Raw genomic sequence first — 25,707 nt, 5'->3', positions numbered from 1 at the left:
CGATGCCACCCGCGAAGCACTCGGGTCGTCCTGCGCCGTGGCTTTGCACCGCGTTCCCCATGCAGCACGTTCGCTCACTTCGGCCGCTCAAGCGTTGTGGCTGCGAGGTTGACATGGCAGTGGTCGTCTTCTTGCGAACATTGCCGCGGCCAAACGAGTACTGCACCACTCTTGCTACTGCCGCCTCCTCTGGTCGGCCGTTGTGATGTTGTAACGTTAGGAGCTCATGCGTCGTCGTCTTAGGCTCTTGGGTGCAAGCCGAGCTCGACTCGCTTGGGCGTATCTACCAGCCGGTAAGCGTTGCAGGAAGAGGCGGGACTCTGGGCGAGGGGTGAGTCGGCGACTTTGGACGACAGGAAGCCGCGGCCCTTTGCACGTCGTGACGAGCCAGTTGCCTGTCCTGTCTAGGTCGAGATCGACACTCTGTGGAGCTTCGATCGAAGTTCGAAGCTACCGGGTCCGCTCTATAAAATCAAGTGGATTCGGCGCGTGTCAATGGTCAACTTCGAGGTTCAAAGTCAAGCCGCACCCATCATGTGGTTTCCATCACAACCAAACCAACGCGATGCGACTGCTTTGGCGTCTGCTGCTGGCAGCGGCCGTCGTCGCCGCCGCACAAAATGACTCGACGCTGACACTGCCACCGACGTCGACGCCACTCGTCACGTCGTCGCCCACGACCGAGCTACCGACGGCGGCACCGACGCCGGCGCCGACACCCGCACCGACGCCTGCGCCCACAGTGACACCGCTACCAACGACCGTGACAATGCCGCCACTGCCAACGACCGCGCCGCCGACACCACCCACACCGCCACCAGTGACTACACGACCACCGCGCACACCGGTGCCCACCGAGGTGCCAACGGAAGCGCCCACCGTGGTGCCAACGGAAGCACCCACCGAAGCGCCATCCACCGAAGCGCCGACACCCGAGCCAACGACCAAGGATGCTGTCCCCACAATGACGTTGTCGCCAACGACCGAGGTACCGTTGACGACATCGCCGCCAACGGCGACACCAGCGCCCAAGGACGTTCTACCCAGCGTCGCGCCGATCAAAGAAGAGGCGAGCACCGTCCGCCCGTCGACCACCGTGACGCCGCTGTCCAAGACGTCGGCGGCGACACCGGACAGTGCTTCGTCGCTGCCGCTCATTTTAGGGCTCACGGGCGGCGTCGCGGTCGTCGGTATTCTCGTCGCCGTCTTCATTTACCGTCGGTCCAACAAGGAGCGCGAGTCGTCGGCGGCGTTCAAAGCGCCGGATAACGGCGAGCCGTACGGCGGTGGCGTCTCGCCCAGCATGCACCGGACGCACAACAGCTCGATCCACAACACGACCTTTCTGGGCAGCAATGCGCCGTTTCCGCGACGCGCGCCGTCGTCCAACCAGACACCAGTCCATGCGCTCACGTCGTCGCCGATGCGGAGCAACCAAGCGCTCTGGGACGTGCTCTTGGGCCGCGACACGATCACGAGCAACCAGTCGCCCAACGTGCCCGTCCAGTTTGGTGGGTCGTCCATCGCGAGCTCGTCCGTCGGGCCTGGCACGTATTCGGAGAGCCACTTGAGCAGCTTTGACTCGTCGCGCGGCCCGAGCAGCCACGCGATCTCCGAGTGCTCGGACATTTACCCGAGCTCAGGCTCGCTCTTCCGCATGTCGTCGCTGCATGCGGGCAGCGAGTCGAGTGAGGACATGATCGAAATGGAGTTGTAGATACTTTAGTTTATAGTACAAAGTGGACACGTGAGTAGTAGTGATAGGGTCAAGCACTCAACGTTGAATCGTAATGATGTATGTTGCAAGCAGTGCATTCAGGATGATGTCTCGAACTCTCTCCTGTGCATCCACGGTAGTGACTTCGCCGCGTCAGAAGCGTCGGGCTCGAGGATTGTGCATAGCGTCGCCCGTGTGTGCGTGTCTGTTGCATGGCCCGTCGGGTGTCGACGGCGGTGCTTGGACTGGTGCTTATTGAATGGCAGTGTTGGACGTGCCAACGTCAGCGACTAGGGTTGTGCGACGCCTGCCACGGCACTGCGCGTCGCCTGTCGGCGACTTCACAAGCCCTTCAAGGACCGACACATTGCCGTCGGGCTGCTACGCTACTATTCAAAGGTGCGAGTACCTTGTGTGCCTGGTTCTGCCAACGTGGCCTGGTCCAAAGGCTGGTCGGGCTTTGCTTGATAGTTGCCGACGCTCGTTGGCCAAAAATCGAGAAATGCCGCGTGCTGATTCGCCCGTGCGTCTGAAATCCAAGCCCGCCACGATGGCGAGACTGGTGCGGAGAACAGAGTGACGATGCAACGCCGCCGACGTGTTCGCGCGGATCCAAAGCGAGCGTCTGTGATCGGCGACGGCAAGTGCTTTTGCCGATCGTTCGCGTTGCCTTCGGTTGCGCTGGATCCTGCTCCATGCATTTCTCGGTCAAAAAATCGCTTCTGTGCAGCAAGATACTGCTACGTAGTCCTTGAGGTTTATATACGCTGGCGTAATGAACCAAAGGTACACTGTAGAACATGCTGGCGGAATGATCGGTGGCTGCGACACGAAGCGTAGGGTTCAGCAACCGAAGGTAGGTGCCGCACCTCGAGAGCACAAACCAACAGGCGCTCCGACTCGATGTGCCCACCACATACGACGGTAGACGCGTCACGTCAGGTGCGCGTAAAGGCTGTCGTCGATCCCCGACGCTTTGGCGTGTCCCATGCGGCTTGGAACGGCCACATTGATGGCGCGAAGACAACCATCTATTCCAACGCAACTTTAGCAGCGCCCTGAACGTCGTTGGAGCTGCAATCGACTTGTTTGCCGCAGGAACTTCCCCGTGCTGCAGAGACTGTTCACCTTGCGGAGAACACGCTTCGTTGGCTATCCCAGACGATGCGTTCACGTTCACAGGCTGGAAACACGCGACTTGAAACGTGCTCGCTGTGTTGATCCAGGAACACGCCATCGAGTCGCAAGCAGACAACAAGAGCATATTGCTGCGCGTCAGGGCCACCAAGGCGATGCCCTTTCAATCTTGCAGTGTCTAGTGCCCAGCGGTAGTAGCCGATTGACTGGACTGCAGTCAGTCCATCACCGACCACGCGGACAACGGACGACGCGGACTTATGTTGGCGCTGCGGCAAGACAATCTGCTCTGGACGCTGTCGTCATCAACAAGCTAGCTACTCTTTTGATGAGCGAGTAGACACTGTGTTCGTAGCGATCTGCTCGTATCGTGCGCCTGGGTGGACAAAAATGGCGCGAAATCCTAATCTGGGTGCGTTTAGCCAATGTCCCACGCTTTGCCGCCGAACGGCCTGTCCCGAGACATCCAGATCAGGTGTTTGGAACCTGCGAAACAAGAAGAGGGCGCTCGGCCAGAGGCGCGCCAAGCGCTCCATTTTCAGAGATGCGGAATTCTGCACAGACCGCGCTTACGCTGCTGCTCCTGCTTGCTTCGGTGCATGCGAATGACAGCCCGGTCGCCATGAACGAGACCCGCACCACCGATCACAATGCGATTCTCGCCACGCCGCCGCCGGCCGACGGCCACGCCATGTCGGTGCCCGCGATCGTGGGTATTACGGCCGCGGTCGTCGTCGCGCTCTGCTGCGTCATCTTTATGGTCGGTGTCTACATGTCGCGCCGGTGGCGGTCGTCGCAGCACGCCGACGATACGAACAAGCACGGCTTTGTGCCGTCGCCGGGCACTGCGTCGGCGCAGGACTTTGAGCAGTACTTTCCCAAGCCGATCGAGCCCGCGATGCTGCAAGAGCCGCCGGCGCGCAAGTCGTCGCGCGGCAGCGTGCTCCGAAAGGCGTCCAGCACCGTGCCATTGGAGCCTGCACCCGCGCCGGCGAGCACTGAGTGGCAGTCGCCGATCGAGAGCTCGCGCTACATGATGGCCGATCTGGCGCCGCCCGACGCGCTCCAGAGCCTCCGTAGCGCGGGGTGGCAGTCGCCGGTCGAGAGCTCGCGCAGCCTCATGTTGCTTCAATCGCAGCGTATTTACGAGCTCACGGGCGGCGAAGATGGTATTTTCGGCTCGCAAAACCGCATCCAGGAAGAGATTGAAGTCGAGATCCGTGATGGCACCATGGACAGCTACACAGTGCGCCCGAGCGAGCTGCAAGCCAAGCACGTCGACGCCGCCGAGTGGATGAGTGCGATGGACACGTCCCGGTCGATCTTTGAGACGCTGCGGTCGACGTCGGACAGCGACGGCGAGAGCCGGGACTCGATCGTGTAGGGATGACCCGCTCTCGCCCATTAACTTAAAATCGATTAGTTTTAGCATCCATTAGAGTGGTTTGCCTGGCGACGAACAGCAATCTCGTAGCTGAGCTCGTAGCTGCAGGACTAGTAGAGCCACAGCTGGTAGAGCCGCTGATCGCAAGCCATAAATGGGTAGGTGTTGTCGGGGTCGTGCGTTCGGACGAGAGGTCGAGTGACGCCAGGCTCCGCCACCACACCAAAGCGGGTGCTGCCCACCCGGCTCCACCCCAAAAGGCTCCGCCCTATTAAGTTAGCTAGTACGACACCAAGAATATGTCGCTGTGTGGCTCGTATGGATGGTCGTCCAGGAAGATCATTCCGGCCTCTCGAGCTTGACGTTGGTCACTGCGACCATGCAAGCTGGTGTGGTGGAACTCGATTCGTACGTTGTGCTGTTGTTGGGAGCCAGCGACTCGTTGTTTCCTTCGACACCAGCTGGTCCACGCGGTCTAACCCTTGTAACACGCGTCTAACTCTGTGTCGTCTCTTTTACCGGACAAAAGTCGCGTATCCGGACGAAAACGATGTTAGAACGTGTTAGATATGCACATGTCGCACTTTCGGCCATCGCCAGCAGTGCAATCTGAGATGCCCGATCGCACGTGCTGGCGACTTCGCAACATTTCAGCCCGACGAACGAGACGCATTTTTCAACTCGCATGACGACCGCCGAGTACATCGTCGTCGGCGTCATCGCCGTCGTGCTGCTTCTGCTTGTTGGCATCTGCGTCCGCCAGCGCCGAGCTGCGTCGGCCAAGAAGGACCGGACGCTTGCGGCCTCGCTCGTGAGCTCGTCGCCGCTCTTTTGCGGCCACTCGCGCCGGTCGCTCATGGACCTCGGGCTGCCCGCGCCGTCGTTATCGCTCTCTATTGTGGGCCTGCGCCGCGAGGCGTCGTCGCAGAACGACACGGCGCTCTCGTCGTCGGACGCGACCGAGTACGCACCACCGCCGCCGGTCGAGTCCAAGGGTACGCCCAAAGCCACGCCCACCGATCCCGCCTTGCGCACGTTCAACGACGATTTCTTTGTGCTTTCGCAGCGCGGTGGCCAGAACGGGCTGCCGCTCCTCGAGTCGACGCGCGGTGACGCGCCACCACGCCACATCTCGGTCGTCGAGAGCGTCGACGAGCACCAAGGCGACGACGAAGAGGACGAGGCTGATCGGCCGAGTGCGCTGTGGCACAGCTTTCTCGAAGAAGGTCGGTCGCTCTCGGTGTTTAGCGGCGGGTTTTCCGACATGGACGACGACGACGATCTCAACAACTCGTTCTTGCAGCCGCAGAGCTACTACACCGAGTCGATTGCAGATGACGAAGATGACGACGACCAGCTCGACCTCCACGGGGTCATGACGGATGCCGTCTCGCATAGTACCAAAGTCGACTTGTAGTACAGTGCATAGGATTGCTTTTAAAACATAAACGTAGCAATAGGAAAATAGGAACGTAGATACTGTTCGAAGGGTCGTGTTCGCACCAACTCGTAGTCCTCGAACTGGCAAGGGCACCGAGGCGTCAAGGGAAGAATGCGATCACGTTCGCATCCCAGTCTTCTTCGCCAATGCCAGACTTCCACCAAGAATGTCGACGCATGTGGCACTCGTCGCGCGACGAACACAGCGCGTCGACATCCCTCTTGTTGCGATGGAGAGATATCACTGCTACGACGTTCGCCGAGCCGACCGCCATCGGAGCTCGCATCGAGTATACCGAGACGTCGATAGTACCGCTGGATGCAAGGTGCGCTCACAGCTACGTGGCGGCTTTGGTAGCCAGCACGGGTTGCAGTCCAGTGAGATGATGCTGGTGATGCAATGATAAGCGACCAGTTCAGCACCCAAGGAGGATCATGGCCGACGTCCAGCATTGGACGTCCATGAAAACAGTGACCCAAAGAACCATGGCCAACTTGAAAGACAGAACGCCGAAGATCGTATTGCTATCTCCAACGAGCACATGGTGCAACACGCCGAAGTCGGTGCGATGTCTCTTCTCCCGCACACTATTTTCAGGTACTGCCCCAGGCCGCCTTCGACCACCAAAGATGGCGATGGTTGAGCCTAGCATGCATGTATGGCCTTGTATCCATCTAGATATTGAGTGCGAATTTGTATCCGCTCTTCTTTAGTACGTTTGGCAAGGCTCTCGCATTTCGAGCAGACGCGACCGCGTGTCGAGGATCGAGTACACACTATTTCGCACCGCGCAGGACCATTGCGTGTCACGGAAATCGTGTATCACACACCATTTCCGTGGCCATTTTGATTGGTTTCCGCTGCAACGGGGTCGGCCTGTCGTCGCATCTTTTCGCTTTCAACCTCGACGACCAGCATGGCGGCCAAGTTGCAGCACCTCGTGATCGATGCCGGCGCGCTCATCAAGATGACCGACTTGACCAACGTCGCCGAGAACCTCTGGACGACCAACGACGTCCTCAACGAAATCAAGGACAGCAAGGCCCGGCGCTTCGTGGCGCGGCTGCCGGTCGAGCTCCAGACGCGCGACCCGTCCGAGAAGGACCTCGCAGCCGTCGCGGCCTTTGCGCGCCAAACCGGTGATTTTCAGTTCCTCTCGCTCACGGATCTGCGCATCATGGCGCTGACCTACATGTTCGAGCGCGAGACAAACGGCGTCGAGCACCTTCGCACCAAGCCCAAGCTCGCCGAGACCGTTGTCACGGGCACCAAGGCTGCCGTGCCCGCTTCCAAGGTGCGCTGCCGGTTCCTCTCGCTTGCGTCGGGCTGCCGCAACGGCGACAAGTGCCCGTTCAGCCACGACTTGACCGACAATGCGGTCGAGGCCGCGCCGTTGCCCAAGATTGACGCGCCGTGCCGCTACTTCAACTCGGAGGCCGGCTGCGGCAACGGCGAGTCGTGCCGCTTCCAGCACATCAAGGTGGCCCCCGAAGACCTCCAGGTCGCGGCGCCGCCGGCCCCCATCGTTGAAAAGCAGGTGGTCCGCGATGAGATCCGCCACGCCGATGTCAAGTCGCGCATTCTGAGCGCGGGCTTTGCCGCGCAGAGCAACGTCGGTGCCGACGACGACGACGGCAAGAACTGGGTCAACGGCGAGAACGCGACACAGTTTACGACGTCGCCCTTTGGCACAGGCACTGCCGTCGAAAAGGTCGACGAGAACATGAAGGTCGGCTGCATCACGACCGATTATTCGATGCAGGTACGCCTTGGATTTGATTTGGATTTTCCTGCATTTTCTGCCTTTTTCTGCATTTTTTCTGCATTTCCTGGATTTCCTGGATTTTGGGATGTTGATCAAGTGCCTCTTGTAGAACGTCATGCTGCAGATGGGTCTGCACTTGCTCTCGACGGACGGCATGGTCATCAAGCGTGTGAAGCAGTGGGTGCTCAAATGCGTTGCTTGTTTCAAGACGACGACCGAGCTCGAGCGCCAGTTTTGCCCTGTCTGCGGTAACGCCACCTTGGAGCGCGTCGCTTGCTCGCTCGACAAGGAGACGGAGCAGCTCACGCTCTACACGCGCGCCAACCGCCCAACGGTATGGTGTCTTCATTTGAAAATGTGCACTCGATACATTGATATTTTTCGTAGAAATTGCGCGGCACCAAGTTTTCGCTCCCGGCGCCCAAGGGCGGTCGGCAAGGCGACCTCCTCCTCCGCGAAGACCAGCTCATGCACGGTATTTGGGGCCAGCGCCAAAAGGCCAGCTCCAAGGTCATGAAGAGCGCGTTCGGCGAGCACGTCGCCCACGATCTTGGCGTCAAGGTTGAGAAGCAGACGTCGATCACGATCGGCTACGGCCGTATGAACCCGAATGCGCAAAAGGGCCGTGAACGCCGCGGCAAGAAGAAGCGCGGCGGCAACTAAGAACTAGACCCCTTTTTTCGACGACTAATTGCCGACTAACTCTATTTGCATTTTTGTTTTGCGATAAATCGTTCAACAGATATAGGACGTTGATTCGCGTCTACCATCGTTGTCATACTGGTCTCTCGATACGTGCTGCTACGTACACACTACTCTTTCTCCTTCACAAAACACTACTTTTTCAAATTCCAAACTTCATTTTCAAACACATTCTTCACTTCCTTCTTTTACTACTAGTTCATCAGAACCCTCCTCAAACTACTATGCCTGCGCATAGTTCATTTCTGGCATGTACATGCCACACGGCAACTGGATTAACGCATGCCTGCCACCGGCCTTCTCGTTGTCGTCGACAGCTACGTCTTTGATCGCCCGTTTGACAAGGTGCTGGAGACCGGCGGGTTGGCGTTGCTGCTGCGCAGCCTGTCGTCGAGCGTCGCTGCCGCCATTCTGCACCAGCCGTCGGCACTTGTACGTGGCCGCGATCTCAAATACGGTGAGCGACATTCTTGCCGTGGCGCCGACGGTCACATGCATGTGTCCCGACGACGTGCACGATATCTTGGACGCGACGCCCACGCTCGGCCACTGCGACGAGACGCTGCTGCTCCACGCTTTGCGCCTCGTCAGCGACCACGCGGACTCGATCGCTGGCCTCTTGCAGCACCCAACGTCCCCGGAGGCGCTCGTGGCCAGCTACGTTGTTTCGATCGGGCCGGTGTTCAACGCCACCGACGACGTCATGCGAAATGACGACGACCTTGTCGCGGCGGTCACGAGTGTCGTCGGCGCCCTCCACGAGCTCGCGCTTGCGGCGCCCCACGAGGTGCGGCGTGGGCTGCGACGCTGCTAGAGACGCAGGACGCCAACTGCAAAGTGCTTTACGCGGTCGTTGTCCAAGCGTTGGAGCGGCTCCCACACGACATCGGTGTCTTTTCGGACGTGGCCGCGTAGTGTCTGGCCAACTTTGAGAACGGCCGTGCCCGAGATGGGCGAGATTGCCATTGATGACCTAGTCGTCGCCGTCGATCACTGCGCGCAGTGCGCCACGTTTGCCGACTTTTTGCGTGACGGCACGCGGATCGAGTTTGAGTTTGAGTATACCAGTCTTTGTGAGGCACTCCAGGCGCTCGTGCAGGAGCATCCTAGCCAGCTCGGCGCGCACAACAGCGCCGACAGTCGAGATCTGATGGCGGACGACCTTGTGGACGACGACTTGCGACGCGTGTATGATGCGCTGCGGAGGCGATGATGGCACCAAACGTCGTTTGGAAGCGTGCAACGCGATTGGAAAACGCGACCGACCTCGACACGCACGTTCGACGGCCGCGGCAGCTCCACGACGATACTCGAAGCGTCGCAAAGCTCCAGCAGTTGCTCGCGATCGACGCAGCGAACAACGGTCCACCGTAATTCCCTCCACGAACCACAATAGTTAGTTCATGCATGCGACTATAAGTGACGTTGGTGTTGAGGTTGTGCATCCAGGAAGATTGTTCTGACGTGTAAAAGCAGTCGATCGCTGCCTCGGTCCGTTCTGTCCACAGCTCCTTCTGCGCGAGGGCAGTTGGCTGCGTGAGGTTTTTGAGGGTCTGGAGGCTCTTCTCGGTGTCAGCATCGTCAATGGGCTGACGGAGCGCAGAGCAGCGCCAGAGGGCCCGGAACACTGACCCGTCAAACATACTTGGGACTCGATTGGCCCGTGCAAAGATCAGTTGGCGAGATCGGCTTGGCGCAAGCAGCTTTTGTGACCATGTATCGTTGCCAAAAAGTGTAGTATGATACAGACAGCGTTTTAGATATTCGAGATGGAATTGCTAGATCAGCAATTCCGGCCTCAGAATGGGCTGAGATGAGTGGGGTTGCTGCTAGCTGTCTGGCGAAAACTTGTGAGCTCTATACCAGATGGTTCAGATGACCACCCCTTCGATCCTAGCTGGCGCACGACTTTCGACTTTTTTTGTGTGTTTTTTCTCATTGCCTTTGGTCATGCATGCAGTTGAAAGGACCGGCAAAATGGATTTCGGACTACACCGATGGACACATACGATGTAGCCGCTCTCAAAAACTGAGCGGTTTACTGACTGCAACGCTTTGTGTGGTTGAGCACTCGGCGATCGTTGCTGGCGCACGACCTTGCGGAATGTTGTCTCTGCAACTATATCGGGTTAAGCACTGCAAGGCGCCAGCATCGAGCTTGCCTTGGCGTATCGCTATCGATTTGAGGCAATGGCGCGTTGCCTCAAGCATGCAGCTATTGCTAAGTTTAGGGTGTCGTCTTCAACTGGCCAGCGCTAATTATACCATCGCTTCCTAATAATACAAACGGCGCTAGTTTCCAAGATCAAACCGACGACAACGCGATGCCCAAGAAAGCCGTGTCCCTCGAGGATGCGATCCTTCAAGGCGTCCGGCCCAACACCCCTCGCGCTCTCGAAGCATGTCTTCGCACGGGCATCGAACCCGACGAGATCATCCCGCGGTACTACACTGCATATCTATCATTCATGGTCGGCAAATGCGTTAACCCTAGGGTAATTGAAGACTTCTTACACCACAAGCACAAGCACGACGACGTCGAGCGCGAGGCTGCCCACCTTCGCTTTACCCATTTTGAGGAAGGACGGCAAACCAAGATCGGTCTGCTGCGCCGGGAAAAGCAAAAGCTGGTCGATGCCGGCTTTACGGGATCGCCGATTCTCGCCAAGCTGAGTCCAAAGAAGGTATTGTCTCGGATGTGTAGTTGCATTCGTTGTTTGTGTCGATATGATGCATATCGCGTCGTGTGTCTCTTAGCCGTTCGACGACTCGAACGACAATCATGTACCTATAATGCCTCCTTGCGACGTGGCGATGCCAATATTAACAATATTGGCATTGCGGTTGCCGCTCGAAAGCTCTCACATGACAACTTGTGTAGAAACTGATATCGCCGTTTGACGTGTTTAACGCGCCGGCCAATGAGAAGATCGTCGTGACCGACTCGACGATGATGGAAATGGAAGAGAAGCGCTTCCAAGCCATGAAGATTCGGTATATTCCACTTATCTATTGGACAACACAGTGTATACTGATATGAATATGCAATATAGGCAAGAACGCGAGATCGCCAGTATCATTGAAATGGAGTCGCGGATGGCCGAAATTCAAAAACAAAATGCACTGCGCGACGCGCAGGAAGCCAAACGCAAGGCCGAGTGGGAAAAGGAAAAGAAGGAGCGCCGCGCCGTCCTCGTTGCGGCCAAGCACGAGCGCGAAATATTGAAAAAGAAGAGCGAGGTAGCGCGCTGTCGGCACCAATATCAATGTTGCAACTGCAATCTGCACAGGATGCCGAAGCAGCGGCGCGCCGTCAGCGCGCCAAACGCGAAGCTGAAAAGGAAAAAGTCCTGCTGGAAGAAGAGCGCCGCCAAGAAAAGCTACGGCAGCGCGTACGGTTATCTTGGGCCAACCTATAGGTTGCATCCTGTGCATTCAATGAATCCTAGGAAATGGCCGAGCGAGAAATGGACCGCAAGCAAAAGGCCGAGCTGCATCGTCGTCAAACCGAAGAGCTCCTCCAGCAACAAGTACCTTATATATCGACATTATCTATGTGGCTCACGACATATATGCGTAGGAAAATAAAATTATGGAGAGCCGGCGCCGGGTCATTGAGCGCGAAGAGCTGGCGCAGAAAAAGATGGCCGAAGCCAATGAGCGTCGACGGCAAGAGGCGGCTGCCAGGTGTGCCTTCGTGCACAAATATGGACATATTTATATTATCGATATTGTGTAGGCGAGAGAAGGCCAACGCGCGCATTCAAGCCGCCTTGGACCAAAACCAAAATGTCATGCTCAAGAAGAAACAAGAATTTGAGCAAAAGCAAGAACTCGCAGCCGCACGGGCCATGGAAGTGCACCGAAAGGAAATGCAAGGTCAACCGATATTGCAATTGCTCTCGATACATATATATTCAATATGGTTCTTTGTAGAGCTCAAGGACCGCGCCGAACGCAATCGCAAGGAGGAAGACATCCGGCTTCAGCGCGTCGAAGCGGCGAGAAACAACCAAAACGAGCGCGTCGAGACCATTGTCAAGAAGCGGCATCAACTCGTACAATATATATTCGTATCGACAGCGCGCTCATCCACACGTCCATGCAATATGTAGGAAACCCACCTTGATGTGGTCTACACGGAGCGCAGCAAGGAGCGAACTCTCAAGTCCGTCGAGCGCGACTTGACGCTCGAAGAAAAGAAAGCCAACGTCGAGCGGCTCAAGAAAGGTACACTGATATTGTCATTTTTTGCATCACAACTAATTTCAACACCCGTATATCTAGTCGAAGAATTTAACCGCATTCAGACGCTGATACGCATCTCGGAGGAAGACGAACGCAGCCGCATGATCAAGGTCAAGAAGCAAGCACTCATCGACGCCCGGAAGAAAATTGCGCTCGGTAACCTCCTTATTTCCCAGCGTCTTCTCAAATCGGAGGTAGAGTCGCTTGTGCGAAAGCACCGTATCGCCGAAGCCGTTGGCAACATGCGCATATCCAACAAATGGGACAATATCAACGAAATCATGTGCGCCCTCAACGCCAATATCGATATATTGCCATTGGCAACTCACCCCGTCGCTCACGTAGGGAGGGCTCGACAAGCCCGGACCGGAAGAACCGCAAGAAGAAGTTGATGAGCTCCAAGTCGGCGTCCGACATTGAAACATCCACGTATTTATGAGGCAGTCTTAGCGCGTCAGAATAGTTAGTCGCAGGTAGTAGAAACACAACCCGAGTGTCTCGTTTTGTACAATATTCGCATGTGTCGACGGTGTGCCGACTTGCATTCGCTTGGAGCACCTATCTATTTGCAATCCTTGCCATGTAGTTTAGACGGTCGCCACGAGGGCTCAACCACTTGGCTGTGGGTACTGCCACGCCAACTGAGTGACGCGAGCGTGTCGACCCCAGTGGACTTACATAATTCCTTCCCATCATCGGGAAGATCTGCTCTGCTTTGCAAGTAGCTGAATGTCTCATCAAAGGATTTACTCTTCCTTATTCCTCTCTTCGACAACCTCGTTTACACCGCCCTGTGCGAACAGCTTATCGAGCGTCAAATCATCAACAACCGATGGCGTACTCCGCAGTGCGCATGGATACCATCACTTCGCGAAGTCCGTAAGTCTCATGTGATTAACATCACGCAACCCCGAGGTAGCTGTAGCATACAAACTCGAGTCCACTTCGCAGAAAGATCATTTCTCGTGACGGGACACACGGCACAGCTTTCAATCGCGGTCAAGCCTATCGTCGCTGCACTCCTTGTTGACAAGAAGGACAGACGACGTCAGGTGTCAGAATTCAAGACTTGAGATGCTCTCGATCTTGGCGCTCAGTCGCTTAACGTCAAATCGATGGTCTCGAATTTGGCCTCGACGCGGGGTTTCTTGATCGGGACAGGGTCAAAGAACGAAGCCAGCACCGCGCTTGTAGGCTGCTTGGGTGCAGGTGGTTCGGTGGGACGGGCGCGCTTGGCGGGCACGGCGGACGGCTTGACATCGCCAACATCGGTTTTGAAAAATGAGCCAATCGTCTTTTGCGCTGTATCGGAAGCAGGCTTGTCGCGCTTCCCTTTTTTCTTGTAGTTGTCGGGCTCCTTGATCTTGGTGAAGGTACCACCACACTTGCTCTACCGAGCCATTTGCGATAGTGTTTGGTTCTCAGATCTTATCGGGTCATCGTACTTGATGGGCGGCCCACCACGGATCTTATTTTATGGACGTCACTTCAATGAACAATCTTTGGGTGGTAAAGAAGAACGGACGCACCTCGGGCACTTGGCGGGCGGTTCATGGCTCGTTTGACAATACCAAAGTACGGCGGCGAATGTTGGCATGGACCCTAGACACGCATAAGTAGAAACGAGCACAGAAGATGACTTGTCACAGTGTACATCGCATTTCCACCAATGAACGCGGTACGAGTCGACTTCGTCATTGAACGTGTGGTAGACTGTGATCTTGGTTTGGGCTACGCACGGTCGCACATCAAACGATTAATGCGTGTTAGTACCGAGCGCGTTGATGCGGTGCATGTGATACTGAAATTGCGGGCCGTGGTCTAGCTGAAGGAATGAAATCGCAGAATCTGTAGCAAGTGTCTACCTTCGTGATCGCGCACGGGGCTGTTGAGGAAGATGAACGCATGAATCATCTCGTGCTAGATGCGAAGCGACGTGAGAGAGCACGGCCGCCTTGAGCTCTTACCAGAAGCGTGTTGACAAGGTCGCTTCGGGGCCGCAGTTTGAGCAGCGGCTCACTACCAACGTCCGCATCCTATTTAGTAGCAACTAGAAAGGACGTGACGCAGACCTGAGGCGAATCGAGCAAAAACCAGACATGGGCTGAAAGCTGCAGAGCCCCGCGCTGGAAATCTGGATCGTACCAGATTGTGAGATAATGAAATGCGTACCACAATGTCATGCGCTTGCTCCACTTGATCTCGCAGCCGTTGAGAAGGTCGTCAAAGAAGAGCGCATTGTACTCCTACAGCAGCATCGCTCGGACGTCGACGTAGCGTCTCTGGCACCGTACCAGAAAGAGCGCCCAGATATCTGGATTCGGATCTAGAGTCAGCGCGTCAGACCCAGCGGCCACGCGACGACGTACCAATGACCTCGAACTCGTCGGCCAGAAGGTTCATCGGCGCGTCTTCGGCGAAACTCCAACTGCATTGGATTAAATAGTGTTTGTTTTATCTTCCGTAATACTGTTATATACTGTGGACCTGTGCACCATAGAGCGCTTTGCCGTGGAGGGGCTCATTCTCCTCCCAACAACCTACATCAACTGCGCATCGAGTTCATCTTGAAGAGCCAGCATGACACACAAATAGGTAGTCCTATCTGCGCTTTAGTCGAGTCGGTATCGGAGTACACGGAAATAGTGTGATTTTAAACTTCGATAGTTCAACGCCCGCGCAAACACGATTTTTCAGTTGACATTTCTTCGATCGTCATGCAGCGACGTTGCGTCGCACTGCTCGCAAGTAGCGTGCTAGCTTTGGTACACACCTCCTATCTATACCAGGATAATCATGGGATATAGCAGGGCGCTCCCACAGTGTACCTCGGACGTGTCGTTGGGAACGCGCTGCCCCCTCGGTAGTGCTACAGTCCTTTCTTCAAGGTACAAAAAACAAGGTGCTAACGCCAACACTACTAGACACGATCCGCGCCGAACGCTACAAAACATTGAATTCATCTTGCGCCACGAAGTATCGGACCCGGCGCTGGAAAAGCACTGGGTTCTCAATCGCATCGTCGACGCCGACGTGGCGCAAGCGCTGCTGCAGCTGCTCACATCGTACAACGCCACGTACTCACTAACTTCACAAGCCAATATTCGCCATTGGAATATCTATCCACTAGGTACACGGAGCTTCCGTTCGAGCTTGCCACGTACGCCGAGACGCCCTTCCGCGTCGCGTCCGAGCACGGCAAGGATATGGTGCATGCCGCTGTGGCCGACATGTGGCACATGACGCAGATCGAGGCGGACGTGTACGACGCCAAGAACCTCTACGTGATGGGCATCAACGCCGCGCGCAACCACGTCTTGGCCCTCGGGTTCGCCATATCTCAATTTCTCGGTTGATCGTTTTACCGTAAGTAGACAGCGCGCGGGCGCCACGTGGATTTTGCCGTGGGATCAGAATTGCTTTTTGACACCCGACGGGTGGCGTGAGCTCCGCGACGACTTGACGCACTATGCGTCGACGGGTATGTCATGCCACGTTGTCTGCGTGCCCGCGACAAGACGCGTTAGACCACAAGTATGTCGTGACGTGGATGGACCGGCTGCGCGCTGAGAACGACGTGGTGTTTACCTCCGACTTTGCACCGACGCCGTGGGAAGAGCCACAAGTGAGCTTTCGTTATGACGCACGTGCGACCTTTGATGACGCGCTGCGGTATCGACTCGGTCGAGGACACCATCTCGATACGTGTACCGTAGGTATGGGCGACGGGATAAGGCAGCTCTTTTGGTGCGCCTGCTTGTGCCCGGCCCTTGGTGCGTCGTTGCTGTATCCTGTGTATTGATGGACTATGGTAGGTGGGACTGGGACTGGACCGATTGGGAGCGCCGCCGGACCTCTCAAGATGTGGTGCGCGACGCTTCCGCGAATGTACCGTCGTCCAGCTATGTTCTGCGGCTTTATTCGGGAACACCGTCCCTCGAAGAGCCCGGTAGCAACGATACCTGTCGTTTTGGCGTTGAAAGATTGAAAGATGGGTGTAGGGAGTAGCACCCAGCGCGAGCTGACGCGGGCGACCTCCATTACGCGGGTACATGCCTCTTCTGGCGAGTGTACGATCCAAGACCCTTGGGCAGATGCTCCAGCACCTCGACGCAAAGGTCTTGACGGACGTGTATGCATTTGACGCGAAAAACCTCGCGGTATCCTTCGTCATTCCTCTGCCTGGGGTGTTTGACTTAGGATCTTATAGCTCTTGCACGACGGACCTGTCGACAACGATGACACAGGCCACGAGCTCGTCAACGCGGCCGAGACAAGTCTCCACAACTTGTCACCATCCATGGCCCCCGAGTTGCAGCTCTCGTCGATTGTGCGGGGCGCAGCGCAGCTTCTACTGGCGGCCCAACAGAGTGGCCGCTCCGCGTATGCCGCGCGAGGGGTGGCGCTCTTAGAGCGCTGGTTTACCTCCCATGAAATTGAGAACGAACTTGGTACCCTCATTGCTTCAGGCATGAAAGCCCGGAAGTATCGACGAGTCTCTAGGTGTACAAGGCCCCGATACGATCGCGCTCCTGTGCGACAGTCTACGGCTCGCCGAGCGTCGGCCACAGTAACCCTAGCCCTTCTGCACTCCGACCCTTCCGCGTTCGCTAGGTTTCGCAGCCGGGTGGGCGGTATCAAGGCCGTGCTGTATGCATGGTACCGTGCCCACACGACGAGCAGTATGCCACAAGACGACAAGGAGGCTTCACCGTTGGTCAATCTGCAGCGGGAGATCCACCTCACTGCCCTTGCGGCCTACTTCGACGACCGAGTTACGTATCGGTACACTCGAATGTCTACGTCCAATATCATTAACTGGGTCTTGTAGCTACTTGGCGGGCACGATCCAAGGACGGCTCTTGTCGATGTTTACCCGCGCCGGCGCGTTTCGACAAAGCGATGCGCTAGCACACGTACCGAGTTCCGATGTGGGATGTCTATTGTACGAGCGTTTGTGTCGATGGGTAGGGTCCAAGCCTCGTCGCGTGGGCCATCGCAGCCCACGTGGTGGAACCCGCAAATGCCAATATCTACAGATTCGACGTCGCCGGCCAAATCGAGGTGCGCAACAGCTCCCACGGCTGGCTCTGTCGGGCCGTCGAAGCCCACAGCCCGCTCCTCTGCGCTCATGGAGGCTATGCACGGTTGGCACAATGGACCGCCGACCGTGCCCTTGCACATTGTACGATGCGCGCAGAGGCGAAACGTAGGGTCGTCTTCTCGTTGCATGCACACTGATGGTTGTGGACCGTAGGGCACTTGGCTGCGTGTGCCAACGAGCCGCCACCGGCACTCGTGCAGTGGTATCAGCGTCGCCATGTGTGAGCCAACTAACGACACCATCAGACTTTGTTTTACCATTAAAGGGAGCATCTTCCTCAAGCACAGAAGCTCGTGTCGGTGGCCTTTTTAACCCGACGGCACAACAATCTGGTCGAGAGTCGCAGCTCGTTCCACTGCACGATGCGCATACAAGGCGGCGCGCTCGGTTTGACGTTCGTGGCGCTGAGCTTCGAGTTCGGCATGCAGGCGATCCATGGCTCGGTTGAGGGCGCCTGGCCCTCTCGGCGCTCGGTCTCGAGTTCAATTTGGAGCTGACGAATCGCTCGCGCCTGCTAGCCACTCGCGAGCTTATTGTTGCTGGTGCGATACTTGGTATTGGACCTCTGCTGGTGCGATACTTGGTATTGGACCTCGTTTCAATGGCTTCTCGAGCGATTGGGTCTGTCTTGGGCCAAGGGGATTTATATGTATGCGGTTAGTTTGGCCAATAGGAGCGCAGAAAGTGAATGTTGTTTGGCCTCATTCAGGGTCCATCAATAGCTTTTATGAGCCCTTGATCGCTGACGAAAGGGCTTCGTATCGCTAGCGCTACGTTTGTATGAACTCGGTGGTCAAGTACTGGTATGCCCACGGCCGTGTTGGGTCGTAGTCAACGACCCAACACAACCCAAATCAGATGTAACCAGGAATGCGTGTACAAGAATGTATGTCTTCAACGATTGCCGAACCGCTGATACAAAATGCACTGGACATTGCACTTTGTCTTTTCCGCTCGGCCGCGCACCCAACCCCATTCATGCGCTTCCTCTTCTTGGCGCTCTCGTCGTATCTCGGTCTCTGGGTCGACCAAGTGCGCTTCATCCCAGCTCTGCTGCCGTCGCCGTCGACGTCAACGACCGGTGGACGGTCGCTCGCGGACAAGAAGGCCGAAGCCATTGCGTTCGTCCACGACCAAATGGCAACGTATGCGCTGCCGGGTCTTGCGCTCGCAGTGGTCTACAAGAATGAGACCATTATTGCGTCCGGTTTTGGCACCAAGCAGGTATCTCCTCTACCCTTACCCGATGTGGAAATAATGTCTGTACTGGATTCTAGTATGGCAACGACACGAACGCGGTGACGGCTGACACGATTTTCCAAATCGGTTCGTTCTCCAAGACGTTCATTGCGCTCGGCATCGGCAAGCTGGTACGTCTCTCTTTCAATTATATTCTCTTTCAATTATATTTCCGATAATTGCTGACTCCGATTCGTATAGGTCGATGAAGGCCGTCTTCACTGGGACGACCCGGTCAAGCTCCGCCTTCCGTGGTTCCAGCTCAAGGACAAGTACGCCGAAGAGTACACGACGCTCGGTGATCTCCTCGCGATGAACTCGGTCTTTGAATCTGGCCAAGGCGACCAAGCATCGATGCTTGGGATCCTGGACGAGCGTGCGTCGGTGTGTGCGGCTGCCTACCTCGATACGGACGGCCGGCCGCTGCGTTCTGGCTACGCCTACGCCAACATGAACTACGAGATCCTCGGCCAAGTCATCGAGTACCAGACCAACCAAACGTGGTCCCAGTACCTCCACGAGACGTTCTTCACGCCGCTTGGTATGACCAACACGTACGGCGCCGTGCGCGAGGTACCGCCGTCTGGCGATCTCTCGTTTGCGCATTACCACTGCAGCAACTTGGTCGCGGGGCCGTTCGACCTGCGCACGTCGTCGCAAGGCATGCTCGGTCCGACCAACGACTACATTGCCGCCGGTTCGATCGTCTCGTCGGCCGGTGACTTAGCGATTTTCTCAAAATTTCTGCTCTCGAAGGGCGCCGGCATCTTTCGCTCGCCGGCGATCCTCGACACGATGATCACGGGCCACAGCGTCAACACGATGGACGCTGTCCTTGGGCCGCTCATGGGCTATGCGTATGACGCTGATGGCGATGCGCTCACGGCCGGCTACGGGTTTGATGCGGTTGGTGACATCATGTACGGGTACCAGTACTTTGACAAGGGTGGTGACACGTTTGCTTTCAAGACGCGCAACGGGTTCATTCCCTCAGAAGATCTCGGCGTCGTCCTCCTCTCCAACTCGGAAGGACGAGGTGGCGCGTTTGCTGACTTGGTGGTTGAAGACCGCATTCGGACGTACCTCCTCGGCATCTTCCTCGACGTGCCGCAAGCAACGCTTACGGCGACCTACGAATCGGCGCTGACTATCGCGAGCGCCTACCGTCCGCCGGTTGCGTGCGACGCTCACCTCTTCCAAGGTCAGCCGTGGACGAGCCTCGGGTCGGTCATCCCGGCTAAAGACCAGTCGGCCTTGGTCGGGACGTACACTAGCATCCATTCGGCAAAGTTCTATGGCAGCGCGGTGCTCTCAGCTGACAACGACACGCTCTTGCTGCAATACGGCGGTCAGAAAGGTCCGATGCTGGCGACCACGGGAGACCACTATCTCTGGGCGATCGATGTCGCCGGTGGGTCGTTCAAGTCGCTGACTCTTCGCGGCATTGGCACCAACGACACGCAGCTCAATATCATGGGTACACCGTTCCGCAAAATGTAGAATCGTCAGTCCAAGCATGGAATACCATTCAATTTTGTGTTGTAAAAACTCCAACATTTTTTATCCCTCGTCGTTCTATCTTGCAGCGCGCGTTGGTTGCTCGAAGGGCAATCCACCCGGCTCTGGAGGCTGCACTGCCCTTATTCTGAGGTCCCTAGGATATGTACTTGTACGGTCCAAGCAGCAAGATCGAGTTACCGAGGGCTATAGATAGTTTCGATGGTGCTAAATGCAGGTGCTCTAAAGATAGCGGTGTCCGAGACAGGCGGTTCACTTTTGCAGTTCGGCCATCGTACAAACATGGGGCGTCCATTCCTCAGCGAGAAGGCCTTCTTGACGCTCTTCATTCCTGTACGTCTCGGCCTCTCTGGAGCAAATCACTTGACGAATCCATCTTGCTAGCTGGCGTGCGCTCTCTTCTTTGGCGCCCCCGCCATGGTGCTGCAGTCGTACAGAGATCCCGTGCAGCGCACGCTCGAGGTACGTCAACTTGTCCAAATCGTATCGTCACTTACTGCCACTTCAATTCCAGGCGACGCCCACGTACGTCCACGGCCAAATGCAAAAGTGGTGGCAAAAGAAGACCAAATCGTTGCACGCAATGACGAGCGAGGGTCCCTCGGACGTTGAGATTCCGCTCGTCTTTCTGCACGAACGGTACCCGAGCGACGGCATGAAGACGCTGCGCCTTCATGACGCCAAGTACAAGCGCATGGCGGCGCACATGGAGCGCAGCAAAAGCCCGTCGCCGCTCGGTTACGTCTACATTTTCGACACGAAAGACGCGCGGGAACTCCCCACGGTAGGTCGACGTTTTTTCAAGAAAATGAACGCGGCGCGTAGGGCGAACTCGTGCACGTGACGGGGATTCAGTGGGAAAACGACGCGTGTCTTCTCAACACCAAGCGCCAGCGCAGCTTTCGGTGCGTTCGGAGAATTTTGTGCGATTTTTGAATCATTTTTGCCTAGTATCAAGAGCATTCGGCGCGATGCCAAACAAGGCATCATGTACGCCAAAGTCGAGTGGATTTAGACACCATACTAATAACAAGTAACTTTATGGCCTTGATGCTATATTTTCGATGCAAACCATATCTAGACACTCGCACGCTGTCGAGCTGCGAGCTACTGATCGACATCAAAAGTGCAAACGTAGTCGACTCGCGGATCCCGATTCCGTCAACTAAACCGTTCAGCGAACTGTACTAATCGTCAATAATCTCCCACTCTCCCACTCGATGAACGAGCAAAGGAAAACTGGGTAGTGTGGCGCGTATCCGCCGCCTACCCTCCTACCCTACCCCTCTTGAAACCCTACCCTAGCTTTCGTCGAACCGTCTATCACGAGAACGTTGCTCGTCCAGCTCTCGACGACGGCTGTAGGACGCTAAAGTAGACACATGGATCGATATGGTAGAGAAGACATTTGCACATGCTAGTAGGTGTTGAACGAGCTCTAGCTTAGTAGGTGTTGAACGAGCTCTAGCTTAAGCATTGTCTGAGCGGACTGTACGTTTACAAAAGAAGCGTATCGGCAACATGATGCACAACGTCAACACCCGACTCACTCGGCGAAAAGGCCGTGTGGCGCTTGGCAATGATGCGTTCGTGGCCCAAGACGCCGTCAAAGAGCACATCCGCGCGCTCGTACGGCAGCGCCTGGAGCGAGACGAGCATGCCTATGCCGTGCACCTTGGTATCTGCTACGGCAATATGACATGTACCTCGAAGAATGTCGCGCAAGGGGTCGTGGACAAAGGCATCTTCAGGGCTATCGACCAGCACGTGGGCCGAATCTAGCACAATTTTTCTCCATTTTCCAGTCGACACCAGATCACGGTACCTTTGGACACGACGGTGACGTGACGACCGGCGAGGAGTCCTACACGCGCGTCATCACACGCTTTACCATGAGGGCGGGTACCCGACGGCGAGAGCGGACTGGACGACGGCGAAAGCAGGTCACTGCCATGGCTTTGGCTGCTGGTCGCCGATGGTGTCGACGGCGTTGATTTGTTGGCCTGAAACAAGTACTGGCCAATGTTGCCCCAGCCGTCAAAACGACCTTTTGGCATCGGCGACAGCACGGGATAGATGTCCATGTCGGCCCAGCGTTCTAGACAAATCATGTTGGTATCTATATACCGTCCAATAAGTGTAGTCGAGGAGGTACGTGACGGCAGCGTATCGCGCTGGAGCGGCGCGTTGGCGAGCGAGTGCAGCGTCAAGTGCGGGTACAATGGTGACGTGGCGCACGAGATCGCGTTGTTTTGATACGGGTTGAAGCTCCGAATCGATCCAACCGCAAACGGCACCTATACCGTGTCGCTTCTCAATCCTCAAATTCTCAAATCGCCAACCTGAATGTCAAAAAAGATGTTGGAGTAGAGCGCGCGCCGGCGAAAACTTGCTAGGCCAAACAAAAACGCGCCTTGGCTCAGACACTGCAGCAGCGACGGCGCCGACGCGACGCGGACGAGGCTCGCGCGCACGAGGTTCTTGTCACCAACATAGTTGACGCACCGAAGGCGACCGAGATAGCGCAGAACGGCATGCAAGAGCGCCCAGTCAACACTGGTGGCCATGCGCACTTCGATCGAGAGGCTGTGATCGGCGTTGTGGAGCTGCAAGACCGTATCCCGCGCGATTGCCGTCTCGGCCGCGTCGTCTACGGTTGGCGGTTAGGGTAGGGGTAGGGTACACACCCGGTTTACCATCGTAGAGGTAGCTCGACGCTTCGGTCTCGACGTCATTCGTAGCCGGCGTCGGCTCGGGCACAAAAAGCAATGCGTTCATACCATCCAGAGAAAACGAAAAGATCGGGTCGTGGTCCGTCGGGTCCAACAAGATGTCGAGGCGACCGTCGCGAAGGCGGTACGCCAGCAGCGCGTACCCGACGTTTGGCGCGGGCAACTGGATCTCGAGCGTGCCTGTCATGGGCGCCATTGGCAGCGGGACCGCGTGCGTGGCCAGCGCCACGCATGTGGAGGACGCAGTGTCCTGGAGCACGAATTGCGCCCCGGTCCTAGTCCATTTTTATGCATATTGCATCAAAATTTGTACTAGTACCGATCAAAGAGCTTGGACGAAATGGTGTTGACAACGGCGTTGACAGCACCCCTATTGTTGAACGGTGCGCGGACCCCAAAGTGCGGCGCGGCGAGCGTAATGACGTTCTACGACGTTTCAACTTGAAACATTGATACTAGAGAAATACACACCATGGGCGTGATCTGGTCGAAAAAGCCTCGCGCGTACAAGACGCCAATGCAGTAGCGCACGTAGAGCCCACCGAGCGAGTGGCCAATCAGAGACACCTTCTCGAGCCTAGAGTCCTCCAGCGTTCAGGACAGCTTTGGCTTTTGGGACGAATTACCGAGGACAGGAGGCCGCGAGGTGCTCGACTTCGTCGGCCAAGCGTAGCCCGCCGGCGTCAATACCGTCGTGTGTGTCTGTGGCGTTCGAGGCGGCAGCAACAATGTAGAGCCCTGGCACGCCATGCAGGTTGAGATGGCATGGCACAAAACGGTACCTGGCTCGTCCCGGAAGACGTCGCGGAGGATGAAGGCAAACGTGTGGTAGTCAGACGGGCTGCCGTGGAGGCCATGCTGCAGGACGACGAGGTGCGTGGCGTCGGCGGCGGCGTCGCGCGGTGGCGGGCCAAAGAGCGTGCTTGCATCGTCAGCCGTTGCTATGCTCGCCGGCGCCGGCGGCGCGCCAAAGAGGTCTTCGTACTCGAGCTTTGCCGGCGCGGCGCTGCTGCGGTCGTTGGCCGCGGGCGGTGCGCCGAACAAGAAGTCGTCGTCGGTGTCGGCCATGTCAAGTGAAAATGATGTTGGCTCGGGCTGCATTTTTAATACCGATATTTTATTTAACCTTGATGTGGGTATACTAGTATTTTAAATGCGTAGCATCGCTCTCATGACGATGGGACACCAGCATCTTGCCCACGGATCATCCCTTTCTTGCTGATTTCATCAGACCAACCAACTAAAGTCGACGAGCTCCTTGCACGAGTACAAATCAACATTATGGATGCAGCAGCCGGCAACTACAGACCTAACCTTCCTCGCATGGTGTCTGCGACTCGAAACGCATTTGGTGAACCGCAGAAAGGCGTCGTAGAAGCTGAACAGACCGGAACAGAGAGCCGAGCCGAGCCGAGAGCTATAGTGTAAGCAGGCGGCAACTTGTATATATGACTCTGCTTGGTAGCACAGTACTGGCACCAACAAGCTCCGCCATCTCTGCTGCCGATGCTGGGGTAGCCTTGGAGCAAGTTGCCGCCGGAACGTGCGCGATCGCTGCATACTGGACATAGCTGCATTCGACACTTACTGTACTGCCTGTGGATCTCACTGCGCAGAGATTCCGTGGCATGGCCATCCTGGCACTCCAGTGCAATCTCAAAGGGCAAACTGACACTGGCCACGACCCATACCGTAATGGTCAGTCGAAAAACGACAACGCAGACAAAGAAGGATAAAATAAGAAAAATGACTATGGTACAAGCGCGCCTCGGTTGCTAGTACTGACCGCTGTTGCCGCGCTTTCGCGGGTTCTTCTTGCGCTTCGTATACGCCTTGTTGTTGTCGGCGGGCACGCTGTAGTCGCGCAGTGACGTGTACGACGCACGGTGGTTGAGCGACTCGGGCGCGACGCTCAGAAATGTCTGGAACGCGCTGCTCACGCGGGCCTCCGTGTGCGAGGCGGCGGCGTCCAAAATATCCTGAAAGGCCGCGCGGCGCTTCTCGAGCACCTTGGTATCGTGCTTGCGCAAGTACGACCAGACGCCGGCCGACGGCAACGGCGGCAACGTCGAGTTGGAGATCGTAAAGCGAGAGAGAAGGCTCGAGCGCGAGGCCAGCGCCGCGTCCTTGTCCTCCAGTGGCATCATAGTCGAGAGCTCAAAATACAAGTTGCGAAAGTCCGTGTACCGGCGGCGAATCGTGTACGTGTCGAGCATGTCGTGCGGGTTCTTGACGTCGACGTGGTACATGACAATACCGTCCGTGCCCACCGAGTAGCTCGTGACCATGAGGTCCACGAGGCGCGGCGAGAGCGACGCATCAAGATCAAACTCGTCTTCGGGCTCGTCCGAGTCCTTGGTCGTCGGCGGTGTGCGCATACTGCTGAAGAAGTACGTGCTGGATGTCAAGTTCGATTGTAGTATACTGACTGCACGCTGTGCCAGCCATCAGAGGCGGCGCTTCAACAGCTGCCGTCATCTCCGCGCGCGCTGTCCCATCGCGGAAACCAGGTTGAGAAGGTTCATGCCAGCGCGCGAATTCAAATGCACCAATCGGCGCGCGACAAAAAATAGATCCACCAATCAGCGCGGACTGTATCCGAACAATGTGTGACCGGGCCTCTGTGGCACCCTTTTTTTCTTTGGCTTGCGGCTCGTGGGACTCAGGTCGGTGACGACGCGAGTTTAGGGCGGGAACATGCTTGCATGGCGGCGTGCAAA

The 25,707-nt window shown here is 56.6% G+C and overlaps 13 protein-coding genes across 15 annotated transcripts; 10 read left to right on the top strand and 3 right to left on the bottom strand.

Moving 5' to 3' along the window:
- Positions 1–565: 565 nt before the first annotated feature.
- SDRG_12160 (hypothetical protein) lies at positions 566–1,717 on the top strand (the record flags this gene model as incomplete). Its single annotated transcript, XM_008618222.1, has 1 exon — positions 566–1,717. The coding sequence occupies one exon, from the start codon at positions 566–568 to the stop codon at positions 1,715–1,717; it is 1,152 nt and encodes a 383-aa protein (XP_008616444.1).
- A 1,616-nt stretch (positions 1,718–3,333) lies between these two features.
- On the top strand, positions 3,334–4,289 carry SDRG_12159 (hypothetical protein). The gene has a single exon (XM_008618221.1). It carries the CDS (start codon positions 3,399–3,401, stop codon positions 4,236–4,238), a length of 840 nt encoding a protein of 279 aa, XP_008616443.1. The 5' UTR covers positions 3,334–3,398; the 3' UTR covers positions 4,239–4,289.
- Positions 4,290–4,835: 546 nt separating this feature from the next.
- SDRG_12158 (hypothetical protein) lies at positions 4,836–5,750 on the top strand. The gene has a single exon (XM_008618220.1). The coding sequence runs from the start codon at positions 4,924–4,926 to the stop codon at positions 5,653–5,655; it is 732 nt and encodes a 243-aa protein (XP_008616442.1). The 5' UTR covers positions 4,836–4,923; the 3' UTR covers positions 5,656–5,750.
- An 803-nt stretch (positions 5,751–6,553) lies between these two features.
- Positions 6,554–8,206, top strand: SDRG_12157 (hypothetical protein). Its single transcript, XM_008618219.1, has 3 exons — positions 6,554–7,441; positions 7,554–7,778; positions 7,832–8,206. The coding sequence occupies exons 1-3, from the start codon at positions 6,596–6,598 to the stop codon at positions 8,105–8,107; spliced, it is 1,347 nt and encodes a 448-aa protein (XP_008616441.1). The 5' UTR covers positions 6,554–6,595; the 3' UTR covers positions 8,108–8,206.
- Positions 8,207–8,428: 222 nt separating this feature from the next.
- On the top strand, positions 8,429–9,061 carry SDRG_12156 (hypothetical protein; the record flags this gene model as incomplete). The annotated part of the gene is made up of 3 exons (XM_008618218.1): positions 8,429–8,508; positions 8,567–8,933; positions 8,969–9,061. 3 exons carry the CDS (start codon positions 8,429–8,431, stop codon positions 9,059–9,061), a joined length of 540 nt encoding a protein of 179 aa, XP_008616440.1.
- A 34-nt stretch (positions 9,062–9,095) lies between these two features.
- SDRG_12155 (hypothetical protein) lies at positions 9,096–9,520 on the top strand (the record flags this gene model as incomplete). Its single annotated transcript, XM_008618217.1, has 2 exons — positions 9,096–9,311; positions 9,353–9,520. The coding sequence occupies 2 exons, from the start codon at positions 9,096–9,098 to the stop codon at positions 9,518–9,520; spliced, it is 384 nt and encodes a 127-aa protein (XP_008616439.1).
- Positions 9,521–10,445: 925 nt separating this feature from the next.
- Positions 10,446–12,909, top strand: SDRG_12154. Of its 2 annotated transcripts, XM_008618215.1 has the most exons (14): positions 10,446–10,589; positions 10,641–10,830; positions 10,904–10,930; positions 11,028–11,140; positions 11,200–11,386; positions 11,437–11,538; positions 11,596–11,676; positions 11,727–11,833; positions 11,886–12,025; positions 12,083–12,204; positions 12,262–12,376; positions 12,434–12,550; positions 12,593–12,677; positions 12,740–12,909. In XM_008618215.1, the coding sequence occupies exons 1-14, from the start codon at positions 10,471–10,473 to the stop codon at positions 12,831–12,833; spliced, it is 1,599 nt and encodes a 532-aa protein (XP_008616437.1). In that variant the 5' UTR covers positions 10,446–10,470; the 3' UTR covers positions 12,834–12,909. The 2 variants fall into 2 exon arrangements, with proteins under 2 accessions (XP_008616437.1, XP_008616438.1); XM_008618216.1 differs by lacking the exon at positions 10,904–10,930.
- A 337-nt stretch (positions 12,910–13,246) lies between these two features.
- On the bottom strand, positions 13,247–14,817 carry SDRG_12153 (hypothetical protein). The gene is made up of 11 exons (XM_008618214.1): positions 14,764–14,817; positions 14,689–14,720; positions 14,567–14,640; positions 14,467–14,520; positions 14,362–14,413; positions 14,260–14,314; positions 14,168–14,215; positions 14,049–14,125; positions 13,924–13,996; positions 13,840–13,862; positions 13,247–13,784 (listed from the first exon to the last, which is right to left on the bottom strand). Exons 1-11 carry the CDS (start codon positions 14,795–14,797, stop codon positions 13,488–13,490), a joined length of 819 nt encoding a protein of 272 aa, XP_008616436.1. The 5' UTR covers positions 14,798–14,817; the 3' UTR covers positions 13,247–13,487.
- Positions 14,818–15,100: 283 nt separating this feature from the next.
- On the top strand, positions 15,101–17,837 carry SDRG_12152. 2 transcript variants are annotated; one of them, XM_008618213.1, is made up of 16 exons: positions 15,101–15,159; positions 15,205–15,257; positions 15,319–15,471; positions 15,525–15,722; positions 15,769–15,875; positions 15,922–16,066; positions 16,111–16,167; positions 16,210–16,343; positions 16,396–16,442; positions 16,489–16,554; positions 16,605–16,845; positions 16,898–16,964; positions 17,009–17,179; positions 17,226–17,310; positions 17,366–17,603; positions 17,652–17,837. In XM_008618213.1, the coding sequence occupies exons 1-16, from the start codon at positions 15,112–15,114 to the stop codon at positions 17,720–17,722; spliced, it is 1,881 nt and encodes a 626-aa protein (XP_008616435.1). In that variant the 5' UTR covers positions 15,101–15,111; the 3' UTR covers positions 17,723–17,837. The 2 variants fall into 2 exon arrangements, with proteins under 2 accessions (XP_008616435.1, XP_008616434.1); XM_008618212.1 differs by having other exon boundaries at positions 15,202–15,257.
- A 604-nt stretch (positions 17,838–18,441) lies between these two features.
- Positions 18,442–20,322, top strand: SDRG_12151 (hypothetical protein). Its single transcript, XM_008618211.1, has 3 exons — positions 18,442–18,722; positions 18,776–18,868; positions 18,939–20,322. Exons 1-3 carry the CDS (start codon positions 18,477–18,479, stop codon positions 20,235–20,237), a joined length of 1,638 nt encoding a protein of 545 aa, XP_008616433.1. The 5' UTR covers positions 18,442–18,476; the 3' UTR covers positions 20,238–20,322.
- A 196-nt stretch (positions 20,323–20,518) lies between these two features.
- SDRG_12150 (hypothetical protein) lies at positions 20,519–21,326 on the top strand. Its single transcript, XM_008618210.1, has 5 exons — positions 20,519–20,588; positions 20,640–20,717; positions 20,770–21,039; positions 21,081–21,160; positions 21,207–21,326. The coding sequence occupies exons 1-5, from the start codon at positions 20,538–20,540 to the stop codon at positions 21,268–21,270; spliced, it is 543 nt and encodes a 180-aa protein (XP_008616432.1). The 5' UTR covers positions 20,519–20,537; the 3' UTR covers positions 21,271–21,326.
- Positions 21,327–21,646: 320 nt separating this feature from the next.
- SDRG_12149 (hypothetical protein) lies at positions 21,647–24,055 on the bottom strand (the record flags this gene model as incomplete). The annotated part of the gene is made up of 11 exons (XM_008618209.1): positions 21,647–21,916; positions 21,962–22,033; positions 22,081–22,119; positions 22,162–22,353; positions 22,411–22,552; positions 22,598–22,905; positions 22,952–23,262; positions 23,307–23,413; positions 23,459–23,564; positions 23,614–23,725; positions 23,770–24,055. The coding sequence occupies 11 exons, from the start codon at positions 24,053–24,055 to the stop codon at positions 21,753–21,755; spliced, it is 1,839 nt and encodes a 612-aa protein (XP_008616431.1). The 3' UTR covers positions 21,647–21,752.
- Positions 24,056–24,703: 648 nt separating this feature from the next.
- On the bottom strand, positions 24,704–25,483 carry SDRG_12148 (hypothetical protein). The gene has a single exon (XM_008618208.1). It carries the CDS (start codon positions 25,363–25,365, stop codon positions 24,763–24,765), a length of 603 nt encoding a protein of 200 aa, XP_008616430.1. The 5' UTR covers positions 25,366–25,483; the 3' UTR covers positions 24,704–24,762.
- Between the last annotated feature and the right edge of the window lie 224 nt (positions 25,484–25,707).

This window comes from Saprolegnia diclina, assembly GCF_000281045.1.
Source record: "Saprolegnia diclina VS20 unplaced genomic scaffold supercont1.47, whole genome shotgun sequence".
Taxonomy (NCBI): Eukaryota; Oomycota; class Saprolegniomycetes; order Saprolegniales; family Saprolegniaceae; genus Saprolegnia; species Saprolegnia diclina.
Note: the sequence above shows the minus strand (reverse complement) of the source record. Positions and strands in the feature narration are given on the sequence as shown.